The sequence below is a fragment of the Chrysemys picta genome, chromosome 9, assembly GCF_011386835.1.
Source record: "Chrysemys picta bellii isolate R12L10 chromosome 9, ASM1138683v2, whole genome shotgun sequence".
NCBI classification, from domain to species: Eukaryota; Metazoa; Chordata; order Testudines; family Emydidae; genus Chrysemys; species Chrysemys picta.
In genome coordinates this window covers 25,849,439-25,873,188 of record NC_088799.1, presented here as the reverse complement: position 1 = coordinate 25,873,188, position 23,750 = coordinate 25,849,439, and the positions used below count along the sequence as shown (strand labels likewise).

General features: G+C 42.7%; 1 protein-coding gene and 1 long non-coding RNA gene across 2 annotated transcripts in view; one reads left to right on the top strand and one right to left on the bottom strand.

Moving 5' to 3' along the window:
- Window positions 1-23,750, top strand: part of LOC135973660 (uncharacterized) — a 93,937-nt gene that overhangs the window by 17,979 nt on the left and 52,208 nt on the right. The gene's annotated exons all lie outside the window — the stretch shown is intronic.
- On the bottom strand, window positions 19,973-21,954 carry LOC135973659 (uncharacterized). Its single transcript, XM_065557871.1, has 2 exons — window positions 21,487-21,954; window positions 19,973-20,489 (listed from the first exon to the last, which is right to left on the bottom strand). The coding sequence occupies exons 1-2, from the start codon at window positions 21,887-21,889 to the stop codon at window positions 20,014-20,016; spliced, it is 879 nt and encodes a 292-aa protein (XP_065413943.1). The 5' UTR covers window positions 21,890-21,954; the 3' UTR covers window positions 19,973-20,013.

The following is a 23,750-nucleotide window of genomic DNA, read 5'->3' as shown; positions in this document are numbered from 1 at the left end:
GAAATACAAGTTGACCATTGTTTTCTTACTAAAATGTGAGTGTCTGAGTCTATGCATTTGTTACTTGGTTTCTTCATTACACAGAGCAGTGAACCAGCAGTTCACAGATATGCTTAGATAGACAGCTAAAGCTGAGATTTTGTTGTCTTTATTTTTTAAAAATGGATTTGGTGTTTGGGACAAATGGCAGTTTAGCTACAGTAGAGACTGAACCAAGGCAGTGGCAGTATGAGATTATTCACTCTGTCCTACTAAAGAGCCTCATCTGATCTGGAAAGACAACATTTAGGAGTTAGAGAGTAGTTCAGACTGTCAATCTTTTGGCTCTTGTGAGCATAGGAATGACCATACAGGAGAATCCCAGTGATCCATTTAGTCCAATATTCTGTAACTGACCATACTCAAATGTTGAAGAGAAGTGCAGTACTGTATATAATTGTGGAATAACTGCCCATAGAAGAAACATCTTCTAAGCTTCCATTAGTTAGTGATTGCTCAGCTAATGCCCTGAAGCCTGAGGGTTATATCCCTTCTTAAAAATAAATCTTATCTCATGAAACTGTGGATGGTTTTACTAGACATATAAATGTCCAATCCTCCTTGAACTCCTACTAAGCTTCTGGCCTGAGTGATAACGTGTGCAACTCACTGCCACTAGATAATTGTGTTAAAGTATTTCCTTTTATTAGTTCATGTTGCCCTTGTCAAGATTGTCAGGTTCCTAGTGGAATGTACCTACTGCACAGAACTTGTTATATTTTTTTTTGACAATGTGATCAAATGAGAAGTGTACCATCCCAGCAGGATCAAGAGCAAGATTTTCAATGGTTCTGTACTTGCTCTAGAATCCTGGCTCCCAGAAAGTATGAGAAACTAATTCAATCTACTTTAGTGTCTCATCTTCAGTTGAAAAACACAGTTAATAATAAGGGTGAGTTCCGCTTTCAGAAGAGGGAAAATATAAAGTATGCAAGATTGATGTCTGTCTAAATCTCCAATCAAAACTTGACACTTTTTCTGAAGCGCCCTCCAAATATGCATGCCTATTGGAGTGCACCTAAATTATAGCCCAAAGTTTTTGCATGTGCAAAATGAGAAATATGGATGCACAAACTAGTTGGATAGGCTTGTACAAACATTTTGAAGTACTTAGGTTTTTGGAAGTGTGAAATGGCTGATGCAGATGTGCAAACAGTAACCAAAAAATAAACACTAGAGACCAGATTTTCAAAGGTGTTTGGTTCCTAAAGATGCAAATAAGTACCTACTTGAATTTTCAGAAGGGCCTAAGCTGGTTGCCTAACTCCTGTTGAATTCAGGCTTTGCTGCCTATCTGCATCTTTAGGGGCCTAAATACCTTTAAAAAGTTGCCCCCCATACTTAAGCATGCCATTTCGAGCACATGTATTTGGTGATTGGGTTGGGACCCCGTTGAAAAATTTGCTCACATACTCCATAAGCACTGTCCTACACCTTGTGACACAATATGGAGCTTCTCTTTTACCAAGCATGTGAGAGAAGCTGTGCTAAGCATCTCTCATTTGGGAGTTGTTCTTAAATATCTTATAGCTAGATTTAGCAAAATAACCGCACACATTTTATAACGTATTCTTCTCAGGATGTCTTTCAATCATAAAAAAAAATCTTCTCAATGACTGGATACAGGAAGAAGAGGTAACTGTTTCATCGCATCTGTTTATCATGTAGGCTTAGAGAACTGCATGTGTGACTGAGACCACAGATGACTTTTTACCCCCTCTACACTGCAGATAAATGAATAACAGCACAGATTGTCTCTATTAAGCATTAGATTAATTCCTTGGCCGGCTGACAATTGGAGAGGAATATTTTATTATTTGTGCTGCTGTTCCTGTAGCTGTGCCTGTTTCTAAATCACATCTGAACTATTTAGCCAGGATAAGCAGTTGAAATCAAAATATCTTCATTCCAAGGGCATCTGGGCAAAAAAGATGCATCCATCAAAACAACTCTGTTGTCTTGAACCATCTTATTTATCTGAACTCTTTCCCTAAACTCCTGATGGGTCTTTGCAATATATTCTCCCTCTCTTTCTTTCTATGGGTGTGTCTCATATCATTGTTATGCTGGGAATAGAATATTTGTTAGTGTGTAGTAGAGTCATACCAATTCTAGCTAATGCTCTCATCCTGGAATACAGCGAGCGCACTCTTTAAATGTTAAACTGACACTAAAAAATAGATGGAAGCTTTAATTTTTATATATATATATATATATATATATATATATAATTAGTGAATTTGTGACTAACGCTGTACCACGACCTTTGCTCCTGTGCAGACCCTATTAATTTGAGCGGAGCTGTGTAGGTGCCAGTGCCTGCCCATATGGTTCTCAGTGCAAAACTGGAACCTTAGTGCTGGCAGGACTGACCCCTCTACACCCTGATTTTTTTCTCCTCTATCCATCACAGTGCAAACTTCCCAAAATACCAACCCATTAAGATGTCTCAACATGATGCAGAAAGTTAGTAGTAGGTAGTTCAGTCTTCATACACATCCAGTCCTTGGCTTGCCACTGAAATTCTAAGGAAGGTGCCAGTTCTGTGTGGTGGTGGTTTCCTGTTATAAGCTTGTCCTTTAGGAACTGGACAAGTATCCAATGGGGTTCTGTCTGTCTGTGTGCCTCATTATTCACTTCCACAGTTCTTGCTTGAGCAGCACAAAACAACAACCCTCAGCAAACACCTCATGATAAAATCAGAAATTCTGAGCCATTAAAACTTAAACCAAATCCGTAGGTACTGGAGCTGGGGGTACTGCTTGCACCCTCTGGCTTGATGTGGTTTCCATCCTATACAGGGTTTACAATTTGGTTCAAGGGCTCTCAGCACCCTCACTATGTGGTTTCCATCCTATACAGGGTTTACAATTTGGTTCAAGGGCTCTCAGCACCCTCACTATACAGATTGTTCCAGCACTCCTGACCAAATCATTGTTAAGGTTCCAAAAATTGTTTGACTTTGTCTTTGCTCCTGTTCTTTCTTTAAATTCCACCAGCCCTCGAGGCGTTCTCTCTCCTAGCAGCCACTACACATCAAGATAGAGCTGTTCTTTGTTACTACTGCCAGACAAGGCAGAGAGAGAGCAAGAGTTTCCTAACTGACAGTGAAGGGAGTAAGGAGGGCCTCCCCCTGTAAATATATGTTAATATTATAACATCTTTTTTTTTAATCTATACTAGAAAAAATACAGGATGTGGAATATAGCTAAATTAGCAATGCCGCTGAAACCTCAGCTTCTCCATTTCCTGGCTTATAAAAATGTTAACATTGTAACCTTAACATCAGTAAAGGGAGCAGAATCTGTTCCAGTATGAGTAAGGGAGGCAGAATCAGGCCCTAAACTCTTGGCATGAAGTAGTTCCTGTTCAAGGAAGTTTAGAAGTTTTACTGCTAAGAGACTTCCAAGGTTGGCAGGTATTGCCTTGTACGATTTACAGACAATCCCTTACAAGGGCTATCATCCTAACTCTGTCACCTCCATGCTTACTGCTGGGTAACGTCTTAGAAAAATCACTGGCTGTGCGCAGCCTTGTTTCTGGGCTCATCCTGCGTGGGATGTGTAATGAAGGACGCGCTAGTGCGCTGTGCGTTAAGGACCCATCCTTTTAAATAGGGATTGTTCTTTAGAACCACAATCTAAATACATGCCAGTAAAGTTGGGAATAGGGATTGCATAGTACTAGTTCTCTGACTGTTCTTTCACACTAGTTAGGCATTTACAAGATGTTTCCTGGATCATATGGAATAGTGTCTGTGCACTGTACGTTTTATTAGTATTCATACATTGTATTGTCTATCCACATTAAGCTTTGACAATAATAGATGAAATGATTGTTTTATACAACTGTGGGTTTCCATCTTTTTTCCCCCACCTCCAAAGTGGGGTGCCTTACCATGTGAATGTCACCATGCCTCGGGAAGGCTATTTATGGCCCAGAGAGGGGTTGATGTAGTACAAAGGTTATAACAGGTCTCCAGTGTCTAATTAGAGGAAAAGTTGAGGGAATTTGTGTCCCATATATTTTGGGGATGGAGAGAAAATATATTTCAAGGTGATCTAACACATTTTTAGAACTATGGTAAGGGTCAAACTTTATAGAAGTACCTCTTTCATATTGGTATGCGCTAAAAATTAGGGAGCTGAGGTAGAATTATTGCACACAAAGGGTGATAAAAACATAGAACAAGTTATAAGAAATCCAATTTAAAGAGACATTGTATGTGTTTGACATATCTGGATTCCTTTCTGGATAATGAAGAGAAGAGTAATAGTTATGGAAGGAAAGCAAGAATGGAGGGGGCAGCTAGCCAGTTTTTTCTTGCCCCGGAAATGTCATGTAAGACCACAGCACAATGGATAATAAAGTATTTGCATCATGTATAGGCTCAGAGGACACAACTTAATTACCCTATTCCGTTTCATGTAGCTTAGCAAGTAGTCATGCATCTCAGAGGGCAAAAGAGATGTAAGGCGGTAGCAAATTCTGAGATTTGACCAATCACCATCCAAAGATTTAGGAAGTGTCTTGATCTGATTTGAAATCTCTATTGTAACAGGCTACTGAAGAATTGCAAAGGCCAGGACTAAACCCCAGATAGATTAGACTGAACTGTATGCCTCTCAGATGAGAGATATTAATGTTAACTGCAAATCCAATTAGTGTGTATGCTGAAGCAGGAAAGGTAATTGATTTTTTTTAAATTGTTTTTTGTTCTGCTGGTGGTGGTTTTATTCCATGTTTATCACTCTAGTATCTGAGCATCTTCCAGTAATGCATTAAATATCATATAGTGTTTGCTCTCTCATCTTCTCCCCCACGTGGAGAAGTGAGTGCTGTGGAGTGTTTTGGAAGGTAAAAAACATCGAAATGCCTATATTACACATTGCTATGTACTTGTTAGAGAATGCAAGGTCAAAGAAATGCTCCTTATACTTAGAACGGAAGATGGTAGTAATTTGTGACCATTCTTTAGTTCCTGTAGAAATTCGTTAGTCTTGGACCAGCCTCCAAGAAAGCTCTGTCTCCCACACAGATAAACCTTACCCTTGTGGTAGAGAGTTGTATTGTGCCTGATAAGTGGAGTTGCTAACCATGGTATTCACTGTGAAGCTTTAGATCTTTTGGGTGTGCTGGACTGAGGTCACTGAATTCCTTGAAGATAAGGATCAAGACCTTGAATTTGAATTGATATTCTATGGGAAGCCAGTATAGGGAGCGGAGGACATTTAATTTTGTTTGTGGTAGCCATTGTTGCTGAAGAGATGCACTATAGTGTTCTGTAGTAGTTGGAGTTTCCCAAGGGCTGAAGGCTTCATGCTGATGTTATCTAGTTTATAGGTGACAAAAATGGGTATGACTGAGCCCAGATAATCATTCGCCAGGATGGGATAAAGTCTACTAGCCAACCAGAGATAATAAAAAGCATTACTCATGGATGCTGCTATGAGAGACCTTGGCATCAGGGAGAAATCTAAGAGCACTCCTAAGATATAGACCAATTGCAGGTGTACACCCTCAACCAAAAGAGACAGCAGCATGGCTGCAAACTCCTCAAAGTGCTTCCCTGTCTCCACCAGCATCATTTCTGTCTTTCTTGGGTTGATTTCATCCAGCTGTTCATCCAGGAGCAGACTTTATCCAAACAATGGGCCTTCTTGATAGCGGTGCAGTCATTTGTCATGGAGGACAAGTAGAACTGTGTGTCACTGCATATTGTTGGCACTTAAATCCATGTTGTTTGATCAGTTCACCTACTGGCTGCATGTAAATGTTGAAAAGGACCAGAGAGAATTTATCCTTGTGGAACTCCACAAGGGAGGGATCTACTAGTGGAGGTGCAGTTTCCTATCATTACTCATTTGGTTGCTTCCCTCCAGGAAGGACTCTCACCATTTTAGCATGTTATCTTGGATCCCTGCCAGTATCTTATGGTCACCAGCATCAGATGCTTCAGAGAAGTCCAGGAGGATCAGATAGGATGTCAGCCCTCTATCTATTGACAGTAGAAGATCATCCATCAGTGCCACTAAAGTGGCTTCAGGTACTGGCCTGAATCCAGCTTGTGCTAGGTCTGTGATATTTGCTTCTATTAGATGAGCTTGTAGTTGAGCTTTGGCTAGCTTTTGTGTGATCTTGCTTTGTAACAGGAGATTTGATGTGGGCGGTAGTTGGCTAGCACCAAATTTCATTCAGGGAATGCCACTTCTAATGGCACTGTACCTCCATAACATTACAGTGCAGCATCACCATTGTGTCTGAGCCCAAACCCTGATCTGCGATTTCATCCATAAATTTGAAGCTCACTAGTGAGAATGCAACCATCTGATGTGTAGTGACATTCTTTCAGTAGCTGTGTAATGAACTGCACCAACAGCAAGCCTGAGTTTCTCATTAAACATAGTTGATTATTTGTCCTGTGATCTTGTCTAACCTCTCAACCCAGCAGGTTTTAATTCATGCTCCATTTTAGGATGGAGGCTTTTCTTGTCCTCAAAGAAAATCTTTGGATGCTGCCAGAATTGGTGTTTATAATTCAGTGTATATGATACACTTCACTGTGAGTCAGCACTAAATCAATGCCCCAGCATGGTGTTACATGACCACTGGTAGATGCTGACTCTCAGTTGATATGTTCAGACCTCTTTCTCTCCCCCCCCATTCCCATGAACATCAGACAGCAAAGTTTTTCCCAATTAACTGATGTTAAAGATCCAAAGGCACTTTGCACATGAGTAGTTAGTTGTTCTGATGTCCAAGCCAAATTTAAAATCTGGTATTAGCTTGTTTACCAAAATTCACCCTGGAAGTTTCAGCTGAATACAATCTTCTTGCCTTAAATTTGTGTAGTTCTACAGTGTGCGACTAAATAGCTACTGGGTTCCATTCTAGAGGTGATTATATTTCAATGGCAGGTGAAATTATTTGTGCATGTTTGAATAGACCTTGCTTGCATGTCATATTTTTTTAACGTTGTGAAGTATTTTGGGATGAGAGGCACTATTTGAATGTAAGACATTATTGATGCTGCTATTTAGAGTTCTGAATAACTGGAAAAGATTTAAAACATTTTTCCACTGCTTTTACATTTTCAATGGGTACCATTGTTGGTATAGGCAAAGGAAAACTTTTTTCTTTCTTTTTTTTTAAAGAAAGACTGAATATAAAATCAAGCCTGTCAGCTTTATTTTTTTTTTCTGAAAACAGGACTACCTTTATTTCCGAGAAAATTAATAACCTTTTTGCTGACCTTTATTTTATTTTATGAAAGCCAATGAATTGCATTTTTATTGGAGTCTTATTTTCTGACTTTATATAAAAAATACCCTTGTTCTTCTTTTATCCTCTGTCATAGGGAAGGCTAATTTTAAAGGTTCAATGCATAAATGTTTGTGTGATAACTCAAATGCAAACGTTTATATAGTTAAACGTTCCATCTTAAACACAGAATTGAGGTCATTTTTTTTAAAAGGCGAAGGATCTGAAGATGCATCCTCAAATTACATTAATCTTTAAAACTCAGTACGTCAAATACTATCCTATAGTTTTTTGGGGGATATTTGCTAGCTCAAGGAAAGCAGAATTTTCTCAGTTTCCTGGCCTCTATGGTGATAGATCTAATTGTGAGTAGGCTTTTATTCAGAACAAATATACTGTGTGTTTGTATGTCTTTGTCAAACTTTCACTTAAATTCAAATTCTTTCTTTCCTTTCTATGATATACCTGTGCCTCCTAGGGCTTTAGGCAACTCTCAGATTCCAGCTGGCACTGGATTCCTGTGGATTCAAGATGTCCTTTTGTCTTGTTTTTGGTTGAAGCTCTGTGAACCTCCTCAAGATTGATATGAAAAGATGAAGTTCACTTGGACCTCTTCCTCTCAGACTCCCACCCTCTAAAAAAGCATCAGCCTCTACTAACTAGCTTTTCAGGCCAGAAAGGGTCTTCAGTGGAATTAGCTTGCCTGTTTGCTTTCCCTGCTATCACTAAGTCAGCAGTGAAAGAGTTAGAAAACATTTTGCTGGTCTTGTTACTGTCTGTGCATGTGGTCTTGAATGTTCCAGGCTGCACCCACCATACTCTGCCACCAGCTATCAAGGAAGCTGCAAAAGTAGAGAGGTAGGGGAAGTTTAGCCAGATCTAGTGGGGACTAGACCTTGAGTCCTCCCCAAAGTTCTCTTAACCTCTGACTTAAGTTTGCATACTTCAGCCCCAAATTTTCACACTGCGGTAGCCAGTAGATACTTATTCACCTAGAATATTCATTTTAAGTGCTTTGAGCTGCATTATCTAAGAATCAGGAGCTCATAACAGCTAATCCTGAATGTAATATAACTCAGTCAGTGATAAGTATCTCCTAATATATTCATGATAATTTAAAAATCCATAATGAGACACAATGAAGAAAATCTGCCCCGGAATGTTTACAGAGAGGATGGTCTAGATCTAGATCTCTGTGGCGCTCCTTCAGTTTTGGTTTGCAAAAGTCCTGGATTTCCATTCTCACAAGCTGAATCTTCTCAGGAAATTCAATTTTGCAGGTGTTTGACCCTCTTCTTACTCTTTTTTTGGTTTAGGAACTAAAAATTCAACACAAAACTCAAAAATAACAGATGCATTTAATTAGAGCCATCATAAAATTGTTTCAAGATATGACCACAGGTCACTTTCTTAATTCTGTATTGAAATCCTAGTGATAAAACTTGTTGATTTTTTGGGTGACCATGTCACTGAATCTCTCACTTTACTGGCTGGAGCCCAAACTGAGACCAAGTTTATCTAGTTTTGGCTTTCATTATGTAAGCATTACATAATTGTTTCTTTTTCTCCCCCCAAGTAGAGTCTGGAAGTATTGTAGAGCATCTTTGCAAAATGCTGGACATTAGTAGAGACCAGGAAGAATAAACATGTTAGAAATGAATAAATTTAGAAAATGGATGAGACTGTTTGTGCTCTAATCTGAAAGAACACCTTCAGGGAACTGGCAATAAAATATGTTCTACTAGGCATGTTTCATATTTAATTTTCTATATTTCTGGAGATTAAAAACAGTTCATTCTACCATATATAATTTTCATTTTTGCAGAAGCACAATGAAAGAATAGTTATTTGAATAATATGAATAAATGAATATATTCACTGTCTGCTGCTGCCAATGGCTATGTAAATGTTACCTTCAGAGATACCTTTAAAGATATGCTGGTACATTTGTTACTCCTGTCTGGATCATTTATCCCCCTTACTCTGTGATTTCATATGTAAATATAACCTTTGCACTTCCTTCCATTTAATTAAGCTGTATTATATTTGGTTCTCTTCTCTAATGTTACCTCTATATATGAAGTCCTTTGTTTGCATGATGATTTTTTAGTTTCCTACCTTGCCTTGAAAACTTCTTATTGAAAAAATGAACATATTCAATTAAATATGGTGCAGCTCTATTGTAATTTATCCCTATTTAAGTTGAGTATGTGGCTTCTTAAACAGCATACTAGAAGGCTTTCATATCCACCTTGAATAGAACTACTTCCTATTATATTGACTTGTTCACCTTGCTCATTATTAACCTACCCAAAGGGAATTCATGAAGAAGAAACACAGGGTCCTATGTCTCTAGCATTAGTGCCGCCCACTCCCGTTTTTAGTTGTTTTGAGTCAGAACACATTGGAGAGACATTTAAGAAATCCCCGAATCTATGGCTCTGACTGCACCAGGGCCACCCAGAGGATTCAGGGGGCCTGGGGCAAAGCAATTTCTGGGGCCCCTTCCATAAAAAAAAAAGTTGCAATACTATATTTTTTACACTTCCAAATACATGATACTAACCAGTGAAATACATTCAAAAATTAATTTTTAATAATTTGAAAATATACAAAATACATTATTTAAAAACATTAAATGCTTTAATGGTATGTATACATTTGCAGTTACATAATGCGCTGTCGCTGGGTGATGGTTGGTGCCAATGGACTGTCGCTGCCTGGGGGTGACACTGTTGTTGCCCAGGGCTGGGTGGGGAGCTGGGCTCTGGGTCGGGGGGTGCTCGGTTCACAGGGGGTGGGCTCAGAGCTGGGGGTCAGGGCTGTGGGGGGGGTCAGGGGGTGCCCGGTTCAGAGAGGCTGGGCTCGGAGCAGGGGGTCAGGGGGGTGTCCAGCTCAGAGGGGCTGGGCTTGGAGTGGGGGGTCAGGGCTGTGGGGGGAGGTCAGGGGGTGTCCGGCTCAGAGGGGCTGGGCACAGAGTGGGGGGTCAGGGCTGTGGGGGGGAGGGGGGTGCCTGGCTCAGAGGGGCTGGGCTCGGAGTGGGGGGTCAGGGCTGGGGGGGGTCCAGCTCAGAGGGGCTGGGTTCGGAGTGGGGAGTCAGGGAAATGTCCGGCTCAGAGGGGCTTACCATGCTGCTTCCTCCCCCCTCTCCCGGAGCCTAAGTGCGCCGCGTCCAGAAGCGGCCCTGGACAGAGCTAAAGCAGCGTGGCTCCACAGGACTTGAGCTCCTGCCACTCGGCCGCAGCTCGCAGCCCCACCCCCTTACCATGCTGCTCTGAGCGGGAGCGGCTCAGGCCCCACCGCCTCACCATGTGGCTCCGAGTGGGAGGAGCTCAGGCCCCAGCGGAGCCATGCCACTTTAGCTCTGTCCTGGGCCGCTCCTGGAGGCGGCGCACTGAGGCGCTGGGGTATGTGGGAATGTGGAGGTGGGGGGGAGCCTCTGACATTCTCGTGAGGGCCCCTGTGGGGCCCAGAGCCTGAGGCAAATTGCCCCACTTGCCCCCCTCTTCCCCCTCTCCCCCCCCCCCCCCGGGGCAGCCCTGGACTGCACACAAGTTGAAATTGTATTAGCAGCAACAATGGTTTTGGCATGCTTTTCCTAATCAGTGTGAGAACTCTAAGTACTGTGCAGGTCAAACTGTAAATGGCTCATAGAGGTGGTCTATAGAACAGTTAATGCAGTTCTTAAGATAAAAAGCCCTCTTTATACTGATTAGGAAAACACATTGCCAACAGTTCTAAATGTAGAGTGACAAGGACTACCATATATGCTTTAACGTATGAACCTCCTCCCCTATTTATTATCTATATCTTCCTTTAAAAAATGATCCAGGTGGTTCAGCAAGCGCCTACCTGATACAGAAGTGCTAATGAGAACATAATGATATGGCAGTTCCTAAAGAGCCACTGTCGGGTCTGAAGACCTGCAGGAACAAGACCTGCCTGTGATCTTTCAACCTCACAAGAGTAAAGAGGACCAGCTGGTTAGCGGTACCATCTAGCACGCAGCACTTATATACTATGCATGCTTCTTGGGCCCAGTGACTCTGTCAAACTCTGCAGAGATAAGGGGAGAATTGCCAGACCCAGGGATTGTGCTCATATATGCTCGCTGAGGATCTAACCCATTTTTATTTAATGCAAATCTGCCTGTGGATTTTTCTGTTCTTACGATCTACTCAACATTTTAGATGAGCAGTTTAGTTAAAAACTATTATGAAATATTATTTCCTTCCGTCTAACTACCTGTGATACTTGAGTAAGAAATCAAACTATGCTGCAGACTCTTTTTTTCTGCTTCTTTGATATTTTCATTGTTAAAATGGTCAGTGCTTAAACTCAGTAAATCTTCTTCCCAAATCCTTATATATATATATAATTAGAAATAAGCTTGTACAGTAAATGGGTCTCTGGCTTCAATGGGACCAGGATTTCACTCCATTGGCGTTTTGCCATTGACTTTAATAGGGCTAAGATTTCACTTTCTCCTTTTAGTAGTAGACTGGAGACCGTACTCACATAGGCATGTTTGTGTCTCTTTGGATCTGGGGCAGCCTCGTTTCTGATGCTATCGAGTCAGTTATGTTTTGGCGAGTTATTTTGAAGGATGAGGATCAGTACTTTCTGCCACTCAGTGTTCCATTGTTCTGTAACTGGGTACAAGGTTTAGGTTCAGCAAGCAGAATAATTTGATGCAAGAATCACAGGCCCAATAATACTCCACACTCCTAGTACTCTTCATCTATAGATTTCGAAGTGCTTCACGAAGGTAGTAAAATAATTCTCCCTATTTGTATGGGGGAAAGTAGGCATCGAGAGATCAAATGTATCACCTAAGCTTACATAAGTGAGTCAATAGCAATGTTGCAAATTAAATATAGGTTTCAGAGTAGCAGCCGTGTTAGTCTGTATCCACAAAAAGAACAGGAGTACTTGTGGCACCTTAGAGACTAACAAATTTATTAGAGCATAAGCTTTCGTGGACTACAGCCCACTTCATCAGATCCATAGAATGGAACATATAGTAAGAAGAAATATATACATACAGAGAACATGAAAAGATGGAAGTTGCCATACCAACTGTAAGAGGCTAATTAAGATGAGCTATTATCAGAAGGAGAAAAAAACTTTTGTAGCGATAATCAAGATGGCCCATTTTAGACAGTTGACAAAAAGGTGTGAGAATACTTAACATGGGGAAATAGATTAAATATGTGTAATGAACCAGCCACTCCCAGTCTCTATTCAAATCCAAGTTAATGATATCTAGTTTGCATATTAATTCAAGCTCAGCAGTTTCTCATTGGAGTCTGTTTTTGAAGCTTTTCTGTTGCAAAATTGCCACCTTTAAATCTGTTACTGAGTGACCAGAGAGGTTGAAGTGTTCTCCTACTGGTTTTTCAATTTTATGATTCCCGATGTCAGAATTGTGTCCATTTATTCTTTTGCGTAGAGACTGTCCAGGACATAGGATCAATATGCCAAACCTTCCTCTGAATGCTTGGGGACAAGCCTTACCTCCTTATTCTGAATATACAGGTCTTGTCCCATGTAACCAGAAGCGTCTCTGCTTTAGGAGCTTAGATTTCAAGGGCCCTCCTCCAAAGAATCTAACACAAAATAGTTGAGGAATCCTGCCTATGTTTTACCTACAGATTCACAAGCTGCCCTTGGCATGAGTACTTCAGAATTACCCCATTTTAAAACAAATATTTTATTCACTGAATGGGACCTTGCCCCATCATCGCATGTATCTTAAAGATATGTAATTACTCTCTTAAACTTGAACAGCATGAAAGTAACTCAAGAAGTTCCAGTCTTTGCCTGTTTGGAATCCTGCCCACAGATCACTACTAATGGGCACGTCAGTCAGAGAGTAGTGTGCACAAAATTAAATTTACTGGCAGTGACTTGTATCACCTGCTCCAATCTTACTGGCTCCTATTATACACAATTGAAGTATTAAGGCTGCTTAGTGTACACCCTGGCAATCCACAACTCACCCACTGGCCTTCAGGAGTCTTCAGTGACCTTTAATACATTCTGTAAATTGTGTCCAATATGCTAAAAAGCTGCTAAAAAAGTTTGGGTTTTCTCATGAATTAAATCATCCTATTTCTTTTAAAACAGAAAGATAAAAAGGGAGGCTTAGTGATTGTGTGGGGAAGGTGGGAACATAAAATATTGAATTTCATGCTTTTTTCTCCCTTGCAGTATATCAAATTGTCTGTCTATTTTTCTAAGTTGACCAGACCCACATGGGCAGCAGGTGGGGGAGAACACAGTATATAATTAAGACATTAATTGGATGCCACAAAATCAGCAGCAGAAGAAGCTAGGAACAATGTGGGATTAGTTTTAACATTTTATCTTAAGTACGAGGTTCAGCTTCATTATTGCATTAACACTTTTTACAAATAGTGAGTGTGCATGGAGGTAAAGATAAAAAGAGGGAAGCGGGATGTCTAACAATACGTGGCATTTGTATGGTGCTTTACAGTTCCTGGCTTTCAAATCAAGCCTTCATTTTGAGCACAAATTTGTTTTCTGTGAATTGTACCTTAAACCCCACTCCCCTTCCAAATGGACTTCTGGTTTGAAAGCCTTCCAAACTCCATTGAGTTATTGATCTCAACATCTGTGAAGTAGATAAGTGATGGTATTCCTAGGGGATAGAAACAGTGTTCAAATGCTCAAGTGACCACACTGTGTCAGAGTTGGAACCAGGATTGGAATTCAGAAGTTCTTGGCTCCCACAGCCACATGCATTCTACTAGAGCAATGATTCTCAGCCTTTTTTAACCCAGGTTCCAACTCAACCTGTGGTTTTCTTGCTGGAACCCACAAATTGTGATAATGATGTTCATGCATCTGAAAAAAAAGGTCACATCCCTCTAGTTTAACACACTTAATAGCTGGGGGCAGAGGGAGTGCTGTTGGCTAATCTTGCTAGCTAGATAAGTAGGAACACTTAAGGATCCAGGATGATTCCTCAGGTTCCAAACATGAGTAACGCATGGTGGCATGTCCCCTTATTCATGAGCAGGTGTATAATATGGCCCATTTCTTCTAGCTGTGTCCCTCAACCCATGAGTTCTACCCCATCTGTCTAAGCAGAGTCAAAGCTAGTTAACTTTCCTCCAAGTGACTAAGAGTACATCTACATTTAAAATGCTATAGCAGTGCAGCTGTAGTGCCTCAGTGTAGGCCCTACTTATGCCCATGAGAGGGGTTCTCCTGTCAGCCTATGTAATTCACTTCCCCGAGAGGTAGTAGCTAGGTCAATAGAAGAACTCTTCCACTGACCTAGCATTGTCTACAGCTGGGCTTAGATCAGCATAGATACATTTCTCAGGCTGTGGATTTGTCCCACCCCGAGAGAGATAGATATATCAATGTAATTTCCCAGTGTAGACCAGTCCTGAGTAAAAGACTTAGCTGGGCTGCCTGGCCCTGATGAAATGGAGATATAGAGCTCAGTATCATTTAAGACATGCAGTTCTTCTATCTTTTTCAACATGGCATCTCGAACTCTAGAAAACTAACTTGCATTTGAAGAGGGAAGATATTTTGTGATTGCCGTAGCGGGGTGTTTATAAAAACCATTGGCAGTAGGGTGCTTGTCTGGCCTTTCTGAGGGGAAGCCCATTTGATCTTCTGTAGATATGTCCCTCAGTGTTGGTTACTCTAGTTCATGTAATCACATGCTACAGTTGCTCTTACTTTGCATTTGCCTATTTCTTAGAAAGGAGAAGCTGGTGTTTCTCAGCCCCGTGTTTCTGATTTATTTTCCTTCCAAGAGTGCAAGGCTGATATGAATGCATGAAGGGGCATATCCTGCCTCTGTGGTTGCAGAAAGTCCCCTGGCACCAGAACCAGTATGGTTCTTCTGGCTCAGTGGAGATGTGTAAGAAAACAAAATCCCAGGGGACCTTTGTGCAGCATGGAATTTAGCCCTGTGAGAGCAACTTACAGAAGCCCCTGTACAAAGCTATGCAGATCCTCCTCCTCCTCCGTTTCCAGCTGAGGTCACTGGAGCAACTTTGCTGCCTGGAGGGAAAGGATTCCAACCTCCAACAGGTCTCTACTTGGACTCAGAGCTGCTATCCAGGGTTTGTCTAAATGCACAAACTATTTTTTGTTCTCTTTTTTTTTATAGCTTGGTGGAAAGGATGTTAAAATAATTATTTAGTTGTTGTTTTTTAATTAGGCTATAGCTAGTCATTGGCGATTCCACCAATTCCCTACTTTACTGATGTGACACGGTCACAATCCACCTCAGTATATAGGGTTGTAACTCAAACCTCAAAGGCTGTTGCTTTATATAGAACTTTTGACAGCCAAATGAAAAGTTAGACATCACACCAGTTCGTACAGCTAATTTTGTGGTGTATAAATTACCCAAAGATATATAAAAGCCACTGAGGCTTTCTGCAGTGTTGTTCGAGTGCTGTGAACTTTAAGCTAGAAATATTCATTTCTTGACCAGTTTTGTGTTCACCATTAAAATGTCTCTCTGGAAATCTTGCCTTAACTGTGCTTGGAAAAAATCTGTCTCTGGGGCTCTGCTCTGGAAGGAATGTTGGGAGTTGTGGTGGGGGACAGTTGTGCTCAGAGATGATAAACCTGTCACTTAGTACATACATGCTGAGTCTGACAAGTTTTCAGAATGATATCAGTGATTCAGCAAGAATGACTTTTTTTTTTTTTAAACCACAAATTCAGTCATGAGATATTAAGCCTGTGGACAGTGTATGTGCATTTCCTTTTGAGAATAATCAAGGGCTTATATTCTGCAGCTGGTTCCAAAATGAACTGAGGACCGACTCAAACCCAAAGAGCAGCATGAGTGATAAATTTTATAGGTTTGTTTCTTGGCTTCAAATCAAATATAGCATGAACTTTTAATCTAAAAACATATGACCTTAAAAGTTTCAGTCTTATGAAGACAGAAGGTGGCTGTAATATAAAAGTGGCTGTTACTGATATCTTAAATTCAAAGGGACATTTGCATAGAAAGTATGGTGGCTTCGCATAACTTTTAATTGCTATATACATGCATATTGTATAACAACAATTTAACCCTGGGATACTCAGTTTTGAATGTACACTTTTCTGAAACACTTATGGGCTATATTTTCAGCTGTTGCTTTACATGAAATGAGGAACTGGTGCAAGAAATTTTGACAGTCATGTGTAATCTACATTATTTAGCTCATGTAAAATATTTACAGACCACCCAGCATTCCTCCTATACGATCATTTGCTAATGTAATTTTTTTCCTATAGGTATATGAAGCTTACTGCACATGTGAGTTCATATTTACCACATTATTAGGAATTTGAGACCTAAGTTATATATCGGAATAAAAATTCATTTCTGGCATCCAGTTACTCTGCCTCTACCCACATTCAAATCAGGATACAGATGCCAGGAAAGTCCCTTTCTGTTAAAAGAAAATGTCAGAACAATGTACATAGTAAAGCACAAATCTAGTTCAACATTATCTGACAGAAATGTGGGTTAGTTTCACTACCTCTAATGCTGGTGGATGATCACTTCAGATATTTGACAGAAATACATAAATGCTGAATTGGAGAATATGGGGAATATCTCTTTCTGCAAATGGAGAAATAACAGTGCAATCTAGAGATAAGGAGGCAATAAAAATTCCATTGGCAGAAAGAACATTCATAATTTATAGACAGTTCATAAATTGGGTAAATTTTACAGTTCTATAAATCACATGATTTATCTGAATGTTAAGATTATTAGAGACATTTGAAAGGAATGACTTCATCTTCATATGTGCCAATGGATTATAGATTTTTCTGCATGCAAGTCTTTATGGATATGTATAGACCTTTTAAGGCAAGTTCAAATCTCATTGCACATCAATCATTTTAAAACAAGAATTCAGACTTCCCATTTAAGGATGCCATTCAAAGTGCATTGAAGTAAATGGAGACTCCCATTGAAGTCAATGGGCTCTGGATGAGACTCTAAAAGCCTTGAAATAGATTTCAGACTACTAGTGGATAAAGCATTAGAGAGAGTTTCATAGTTCTGTAATATTTTCATATTGTTGTAATGAGTGGAGACTTTGGGTATAGTCACCAATGTGGGTAAAATTTTTTGCTTTTATGTCCATAACAAAGTATTAAGGTCCCAATTCTGCATTCATTAGGACTATCAGCCTGTGTAAAGGTTTCAGAGTAGCAGCTGTGTTAGTCTGTATCCGCAAAAAGAACAGGAGAACAGCGGGCTGTAGTCCACGAAAGCTTATGCTCTAATAAATTTGTTAGTCTCTAAGGCCTTGTCTACACTACGAGAGTAGTTCGATTTTACTTAAATCGAATTCTTGGAATCGATATTGCAAAGTCGAACGTGTGTGTCCACACTAAGGACAGTAATTCGACTTTGTGAGTCCACACTAACGGGGAAAGCGTCGACATTGGAAGCGGTGCACTGTGGGCAGCTATCCCACAGTTCCCGCAGTCCCCGCTGCCCATTGGAATTCTGGGTGGAGCCGCCAATGCCTTCTGGGTAAAAAAAATGTGTCGAGGGTGCTTTTGGGTAACTGTCGTCATCCATCCATCACTCCCGCCCTCCCTCCCTGAAAGCGCCGGCGGGAAATCAGTTCGCGCACTTTTCTAGTCAGTGACAGCGCGGACGCCACTGTACTCCGAGCATGGAGCCCGCTGCGACCATCGCTGCAGTTGTGGCCGTTCTCAACGCCTCGCAGCTTATCATCCACCTTTCCCTGAGGCAGATGCAGATAAGTCAGGCGAGGAGGCTACGGCACCGTGGTAAGGGCCTGAAGTCTGAGAGTAGCACAGACCTCTCAGAAAGCACGGGACCCAGCGCCGAGGACATCACAGTGGCAATGGGTCATGTTGATGCCGTGGAACGGCGATTCTGGGCCCGGGAAACAAGCACTGAGTGGTGGGACCGCATAGTGCTGCAGGTCTGGGATGAATCCCAGTGGCTGTGAAACTTTCGCATGCGGAAGGGAACTTTCCTTGAACTTTGTGAGTTGCTGTCCCCTGCCCTGAAGCGCAATGACACCCGGATGCGAGCAGCCCTGACTGTCCAGAAGCGAGTGGCCATAGCCCTCTGGAAGCTTGCAACGCCAGACAGCTACCGGTCAGTCGCGAACCACTTTGGCGTGGGCAAATCTACCGTGGGGGTTGTTGTGATGCAAGTAGCCAAGGCAATTGTTGATGTACTGCTGTCAAAGGTAGTGACCCTGGGAAACGTGGAGGCGATCATAGATGGCTTCGCAGCGATGGGATTCCCAAACTGCGGTGGGGCCATAGATGGAACTCACATCCCTATCCTGGCACCGGACCACCAGGCCAGCCAGTACATTAACAGAAAGGGCTACTTTTCCATGGTGCAGCAAGCACTGGTGGACCACAGGGGACGTTTTACGAACATCTACGTCGGATGGCCGGGCAAGGTTCATGACGCTCGTGTTTTCAGGAACTCTGGTCTGTTTAGACGGCTGCAGCAAGGTATTTACTTCCCGGACCACAAAATAACTGTTGGGGATGTGGAGATGCCTATAGTCATCCTCGGGGACCCAGCCTACCCGCTAATGCCCTGGCTCATGAAGCCCTATACTGGCGCCCTGGACAGTGAAAAAGAACTCTTCAACTACCGGCTGAGCAAGTGCAGAATGGTGGTGGAGTGTGCTTTTGGCCGTCTCAAGGGGTGATGGAGAAGCTTACTGACTCGCTGTGATCTCAGCGAAACCAATATCCCCATTGTTATAGCAGCTTGCTGTGTGCTCCACAATCTCTGTGAGAGCAAGGGGGAGACCTTTATGGCGGGGTGGGAGGTTGAGGCAAATAGCCTGGCTTCTGATTACGCCCAGCCAGACAGCCGAGCGATTAGAAGAGACCAGCGGGACGCGCTGTGCATCCGGGAGGCTTTGAAAGCTAGGTTCCTGACTGAGCAGGGTAACCTGTGACTTTTAAGTTAGTGTACAGAGAAGCTGAACCTGCCCCCGTTTCTTTACCCAGTTAATGTTGACTATCCTCTCCAGTTACATACCCCCTTCACCCCCTTCCAACACACGTTTAGAAATAAAATCACTTCTACTTTGTTAATGAACACCGTTTTCTTTATTACTGTTTTCGCGGGAATGTTTTAAACCTGGGACGCAGACTGTGGTGGGGAGCGGGTGTAGTGTAGTGACGCAAATGACGCTTCTAAACTCCAGGATTGACAGGCTCCGCTGTGGTGGACTGGTTGTTTCAACGGAGCCTGTCACCCCTCCTGATCGGGACTGTGTGTATGGGGGGGCTATGTGACTTTGTGGCAGGGGGAGGACGGTTACAGATCCCCTGCTGCGTGGCTCTGTGATCCAGGATAAGGACCGTCGCATAAGATCTGTAACTGCCCTCCCCCGCCACAAAGTCACAGAGCAACCCACCCCCCACCACAGAACATGAAAACCACCTCCCAGACTGACCAGGGTAACTAGTGACTGCACTGTGTATGTGCCCTGCTGCTGGACCTGCCCCCGCCTATGTACCCTGCCAAAGGTGACTGTCCTGTCCAATTACCAACCCCCTTCCCCCCCTCCACCAAAAGAACATGATGGAAACAGTAATTAACAGAAACGTATTTTTTATTAGCAACTACACATGGAACTGGGAGGTGAAACTTGGACGGGGGCTTGTGTGAGGTGGGAAGAAAAGAACTTGTCAAATTTTGGGGAATGAGAGCCTTCTACTACTAGAGCTGTCTGCAGGGGTGGAGTGAGAGTTTGCACGGACTCTGCCGCCCCTCCTTCTTTGCACTTTGGGTGAGGGGGGTATGGGACTTGGTGGCGGGGGAGGGCGGTTACAGATAGACTGCAGCGGGGCTCTGTCCTCCTGCCTCCATTCCTGCAGAACATCCACAAGGCGCCGGAGCGTGTCCGTTTGCTCCCTCATTAGTCCAAGCAGCGTTTGAGTCGCCTGCTGGTCTTCCTGCCACCACCTCTCCTCCCGTTCCATGTGTGCTTGGTGGATTTGGGACAAGTTCTCCCGCCACTGGGTCTGCTGTGCTGCCTGGGCTCGGGAGCAGCCCATAAGCTCCGAGAACATGTCCTCCCGTGTCCTCTTCTTCCTACGCCTAATCTGCGCTAGCCTCTGGGAGTGTGATGCCAGGCTAGGTTGTGAGACAGTCGCAGATGTGGCTGTGGGAATGGGAAAAAGGGAGTGAATTCCTCAGAAAGATAAATGTAGTTGTGAACAAAGAACATAGTCTTTCTCTGTGAACAAGACCATGCACAGCACCTATCACATGCGCACTCAGGACAAGGTCGAATTCTCGGCCTTCGCATTCAGTGCCTGGGGTCTTGCACAGCAGATCTGAGAAGCGGGGCAGGACACTGGAATTTGTGTAGCAGGCAGACATGGTAAGCCGTAGACTTGTGGCAGCTTAAAACTTTAATATTAGCACTGGCCTCCTTTCACATTGAAAGCAATGTCAGTCCCTGCTGCCAGCAATCCGGCAAGCAGGAACTCTGCCCCTGTCCCACCCCCTCGCGGCTGTCCCCAGGAACGATCCCTGTATGCTGCCCCTCTCCCGCCTCCACCGCGTGGCTGCAAACCAGCGGTTACAGTTCTGTAAAGGAACGGGCAAGCAGTCCCAACACTAACATTCCCCTACCTAATTCAAAGCAGGTCACCATGAGCGACATCACCCTGATGAGGATCTCAGACAGCGATAAAGAAAGAATGCTTCGTGAAAGCCTCCAAAGACCAGGGCCGTATGCCGCCCTGCTGTGCAGGGCAATGATCCCTGAGTACTTGATTGTCTCGTGGCGCGGAAACGTGTCATACTACGGAGGACCCAATAAGGCCGCTCTCCCCAGGAACCTGATGCAACGGCTTTCCAATTACCTCCAGGAGAGCTTCCTCGAGATGTCCCAGGAGGATTTCTGCTCTATCCCCGGACATATAGACCGCATTTTACTGTAGCTGCACTGGCAGGGACTAAACAGTAGAGCGGCTTGGGCAGAACAATCATGCTAAACCGGACATTGTTAGATTTTTTTTTTTCAATAGTTGCACTGCCCAGGACTGAAACGTTAAGCGCCTAGGGCAAACTAATCATGAGAAACCCATTGTTGTTGTTCTTAATATTCCTGTTCTGTTAAAAATAAATGTTTAGATGTTTAAAACACTTACTGGCTGATCCTTCCCCAGATTCTGTGTCCGGGTTAACGGCTGGGGACGGTTGGTAGGGGATCTCTGTAAGGGTGATGAAGAGATCCTGGCTGTCGGGGAAATCAGCGTTGTAAGCGCTGTCGACTGCCTCGTCCTCCTCATCTCCTTCCTCATCTTCCCTGTCCGCTAACATGTCCGAGGAACCGGCCGTGGACAATATCCCATCCTCAGAGTCCACGGTCAGTGGTGGGGTAGTGGTGGCGGCCGCACCTAGGATGGAATGCAGTGCCTCGTAGAAACGGGATGTCTGGGGATGGGATCCGGAGCGTCCGTTTGCCTCTTTGGTCTTCTGATAGCCTTGTCTCAGCTCCTTGATTTTCACGCGGCACTGCGTTGCATCCTGGCTGTATCCTCTCTCTGACATGTCTTTAGAGATCTTCTCGTAGATCTTTGCAGTCCGTTTCTTGGAGCGCAGCTCGGAAAGCACGGACTCATCGCCCCACACAGCGATCAGATCCAAGACTTCCCGATCAGTCCATGCTGGGGCCCTCTTTCGATTCTGAGATTGCACGGCCATCACTGCTGGAGAGCTCTGCATCGTTGCCAGTGTTGCTGAGCACGCCACGATGTCCAGACAGGAAATGAGATTCAAACTGCCCAGACAGGAAAAGGAATTCAAATTTTCCCGGGGCTTTTCCTGTGTGGTTGGTCAGAGCATCCGAGCTCGGACTGCTGTCCAGAGCGTCAACAGAGTGGTGCACTCTGGGATAGCTCCCGGAGCTATTAGCGTCGATTTCCATCCACACCTAGCCTAATTCAACATGGCCATGTCGAATTTAGTGCTACTCCCCTCGTCGGGGAGGAGTACAGAAGTCGAATTTAAGAGACCTCTATGTCGAACTAAATAGCTTCGCGGTGTGGACGGGTGCAGGGTTAATTCGATGTAACGGCGCTAACTTCGACATAAACGCCTAGTGTAGACCAGGCCTAAGGTGCCACAAGTACTCCTGTTCTTTTAGCCTGTGTAAAGTGCAGGCTTAAGTCTTTAAAGTATCAGGGTACAAGTACCTTTTTCTTTAATAATAATTAATAATAAAAAATCTGAGCATACTTTTACTTTTTTAATAGGAGGCTATTTCAGCACTTGATATCTTCCCCTGATTTAGAAGGGGCTTATTTGCAGTGTTCCGGAACATGCTGTAACCTTCTAATAGAAACACTTTACCTTTAGTGTTTTTTAGTTTGGTCCTGCAGGGATCACTTCTGGGCTCTGTGCTGCTTAACATTTTATCTATGACTTGGAAGAAAACTTAAAATCATCTTTGATAAAGTTTGCAGATGACCCAGAAACTGAGGGGAGTTGTAAATAATGAACACAACAGATCAGTAGTGATACAGAACAATCTGGACTGCTTGGTAAGCTTGGATGTAATGTATACATCTAGGAACAAAGAATGTAAGCCATACTTGCAGGATGGGGGACTCTATTCTGGGAAGCAGTGACTCTGAAAGATTTGAGTGTTGTACTGGATAATCAGCTGAACATGAGCTCCCAGTGTGATGCTGTGGCCCAAAAGGCGATCTTTGGATGCATAAACTCTGAGCATGAATCTCAAGCAGGAGTAGAGAGATTATTTTATTGCTATTTGGCACTGGTGTGACTGCTGCTAGAATACTGTGTCCAGTGCAGCTAACAATTCAAGAAGGATGCTGATAAATTGGAGAGTGTTTAGAGAAGAGCCACAAGAATGAATGATTCAAAACACACCAACCCAGTCCAAATTTCAAATGCATACAACACTGATCAAATCTAGGAATAATTGTAATGTATGTCTTCAAGCAGATTAATATAACAACCCTGGTTTCAGTGGAAATCTATACTAATGGAATCTACACAGTAGCTCTGAAAATCACTTTGAAAAGAATCACAACAAAGATTTTGGTTCATGGATGACTTAATTACTGCTCTATAGCATGGCTACGGAATTTTTTTTCAGGATTTCCTGTATCTTGAGATTTTTTTCTTTTGGGTTCAGAAATAGACAAAGCAAAAATATGTACACAATAATACAAAAAATTACTTTAAAATAATTTAAACTGGATTTTAACGTTAAATCATGTATGTATCACTAGTGTGCCTAAAAGCTGACACATGCTATAAAACATTTCTACCTTTCTACCTCTCTAGCCTTCTCTACCATTGTCTTGTTTTTACAGAACATTTGATATTTCAATATATACACTAACTTGCTTCATTAGTACTGATCTCACTGTAACAGAGGGCT

Coding starts and splice junctions, on each gene's coding strand:
- LOC135973659 (XM_065557871.1), bottom strand. CDS start 21,889: ATGTCAGAGAGAGGATACAGCCAGGATGCAACGCAGTGCCGCGTGAAA. Junction 20,490..21,486: donor ATCTGGGGAAGGATCAGCCA/GTAAGTGTTTTA, acceptor CCATTCCCACAG/CCACATCTGCGACTGTCTCA.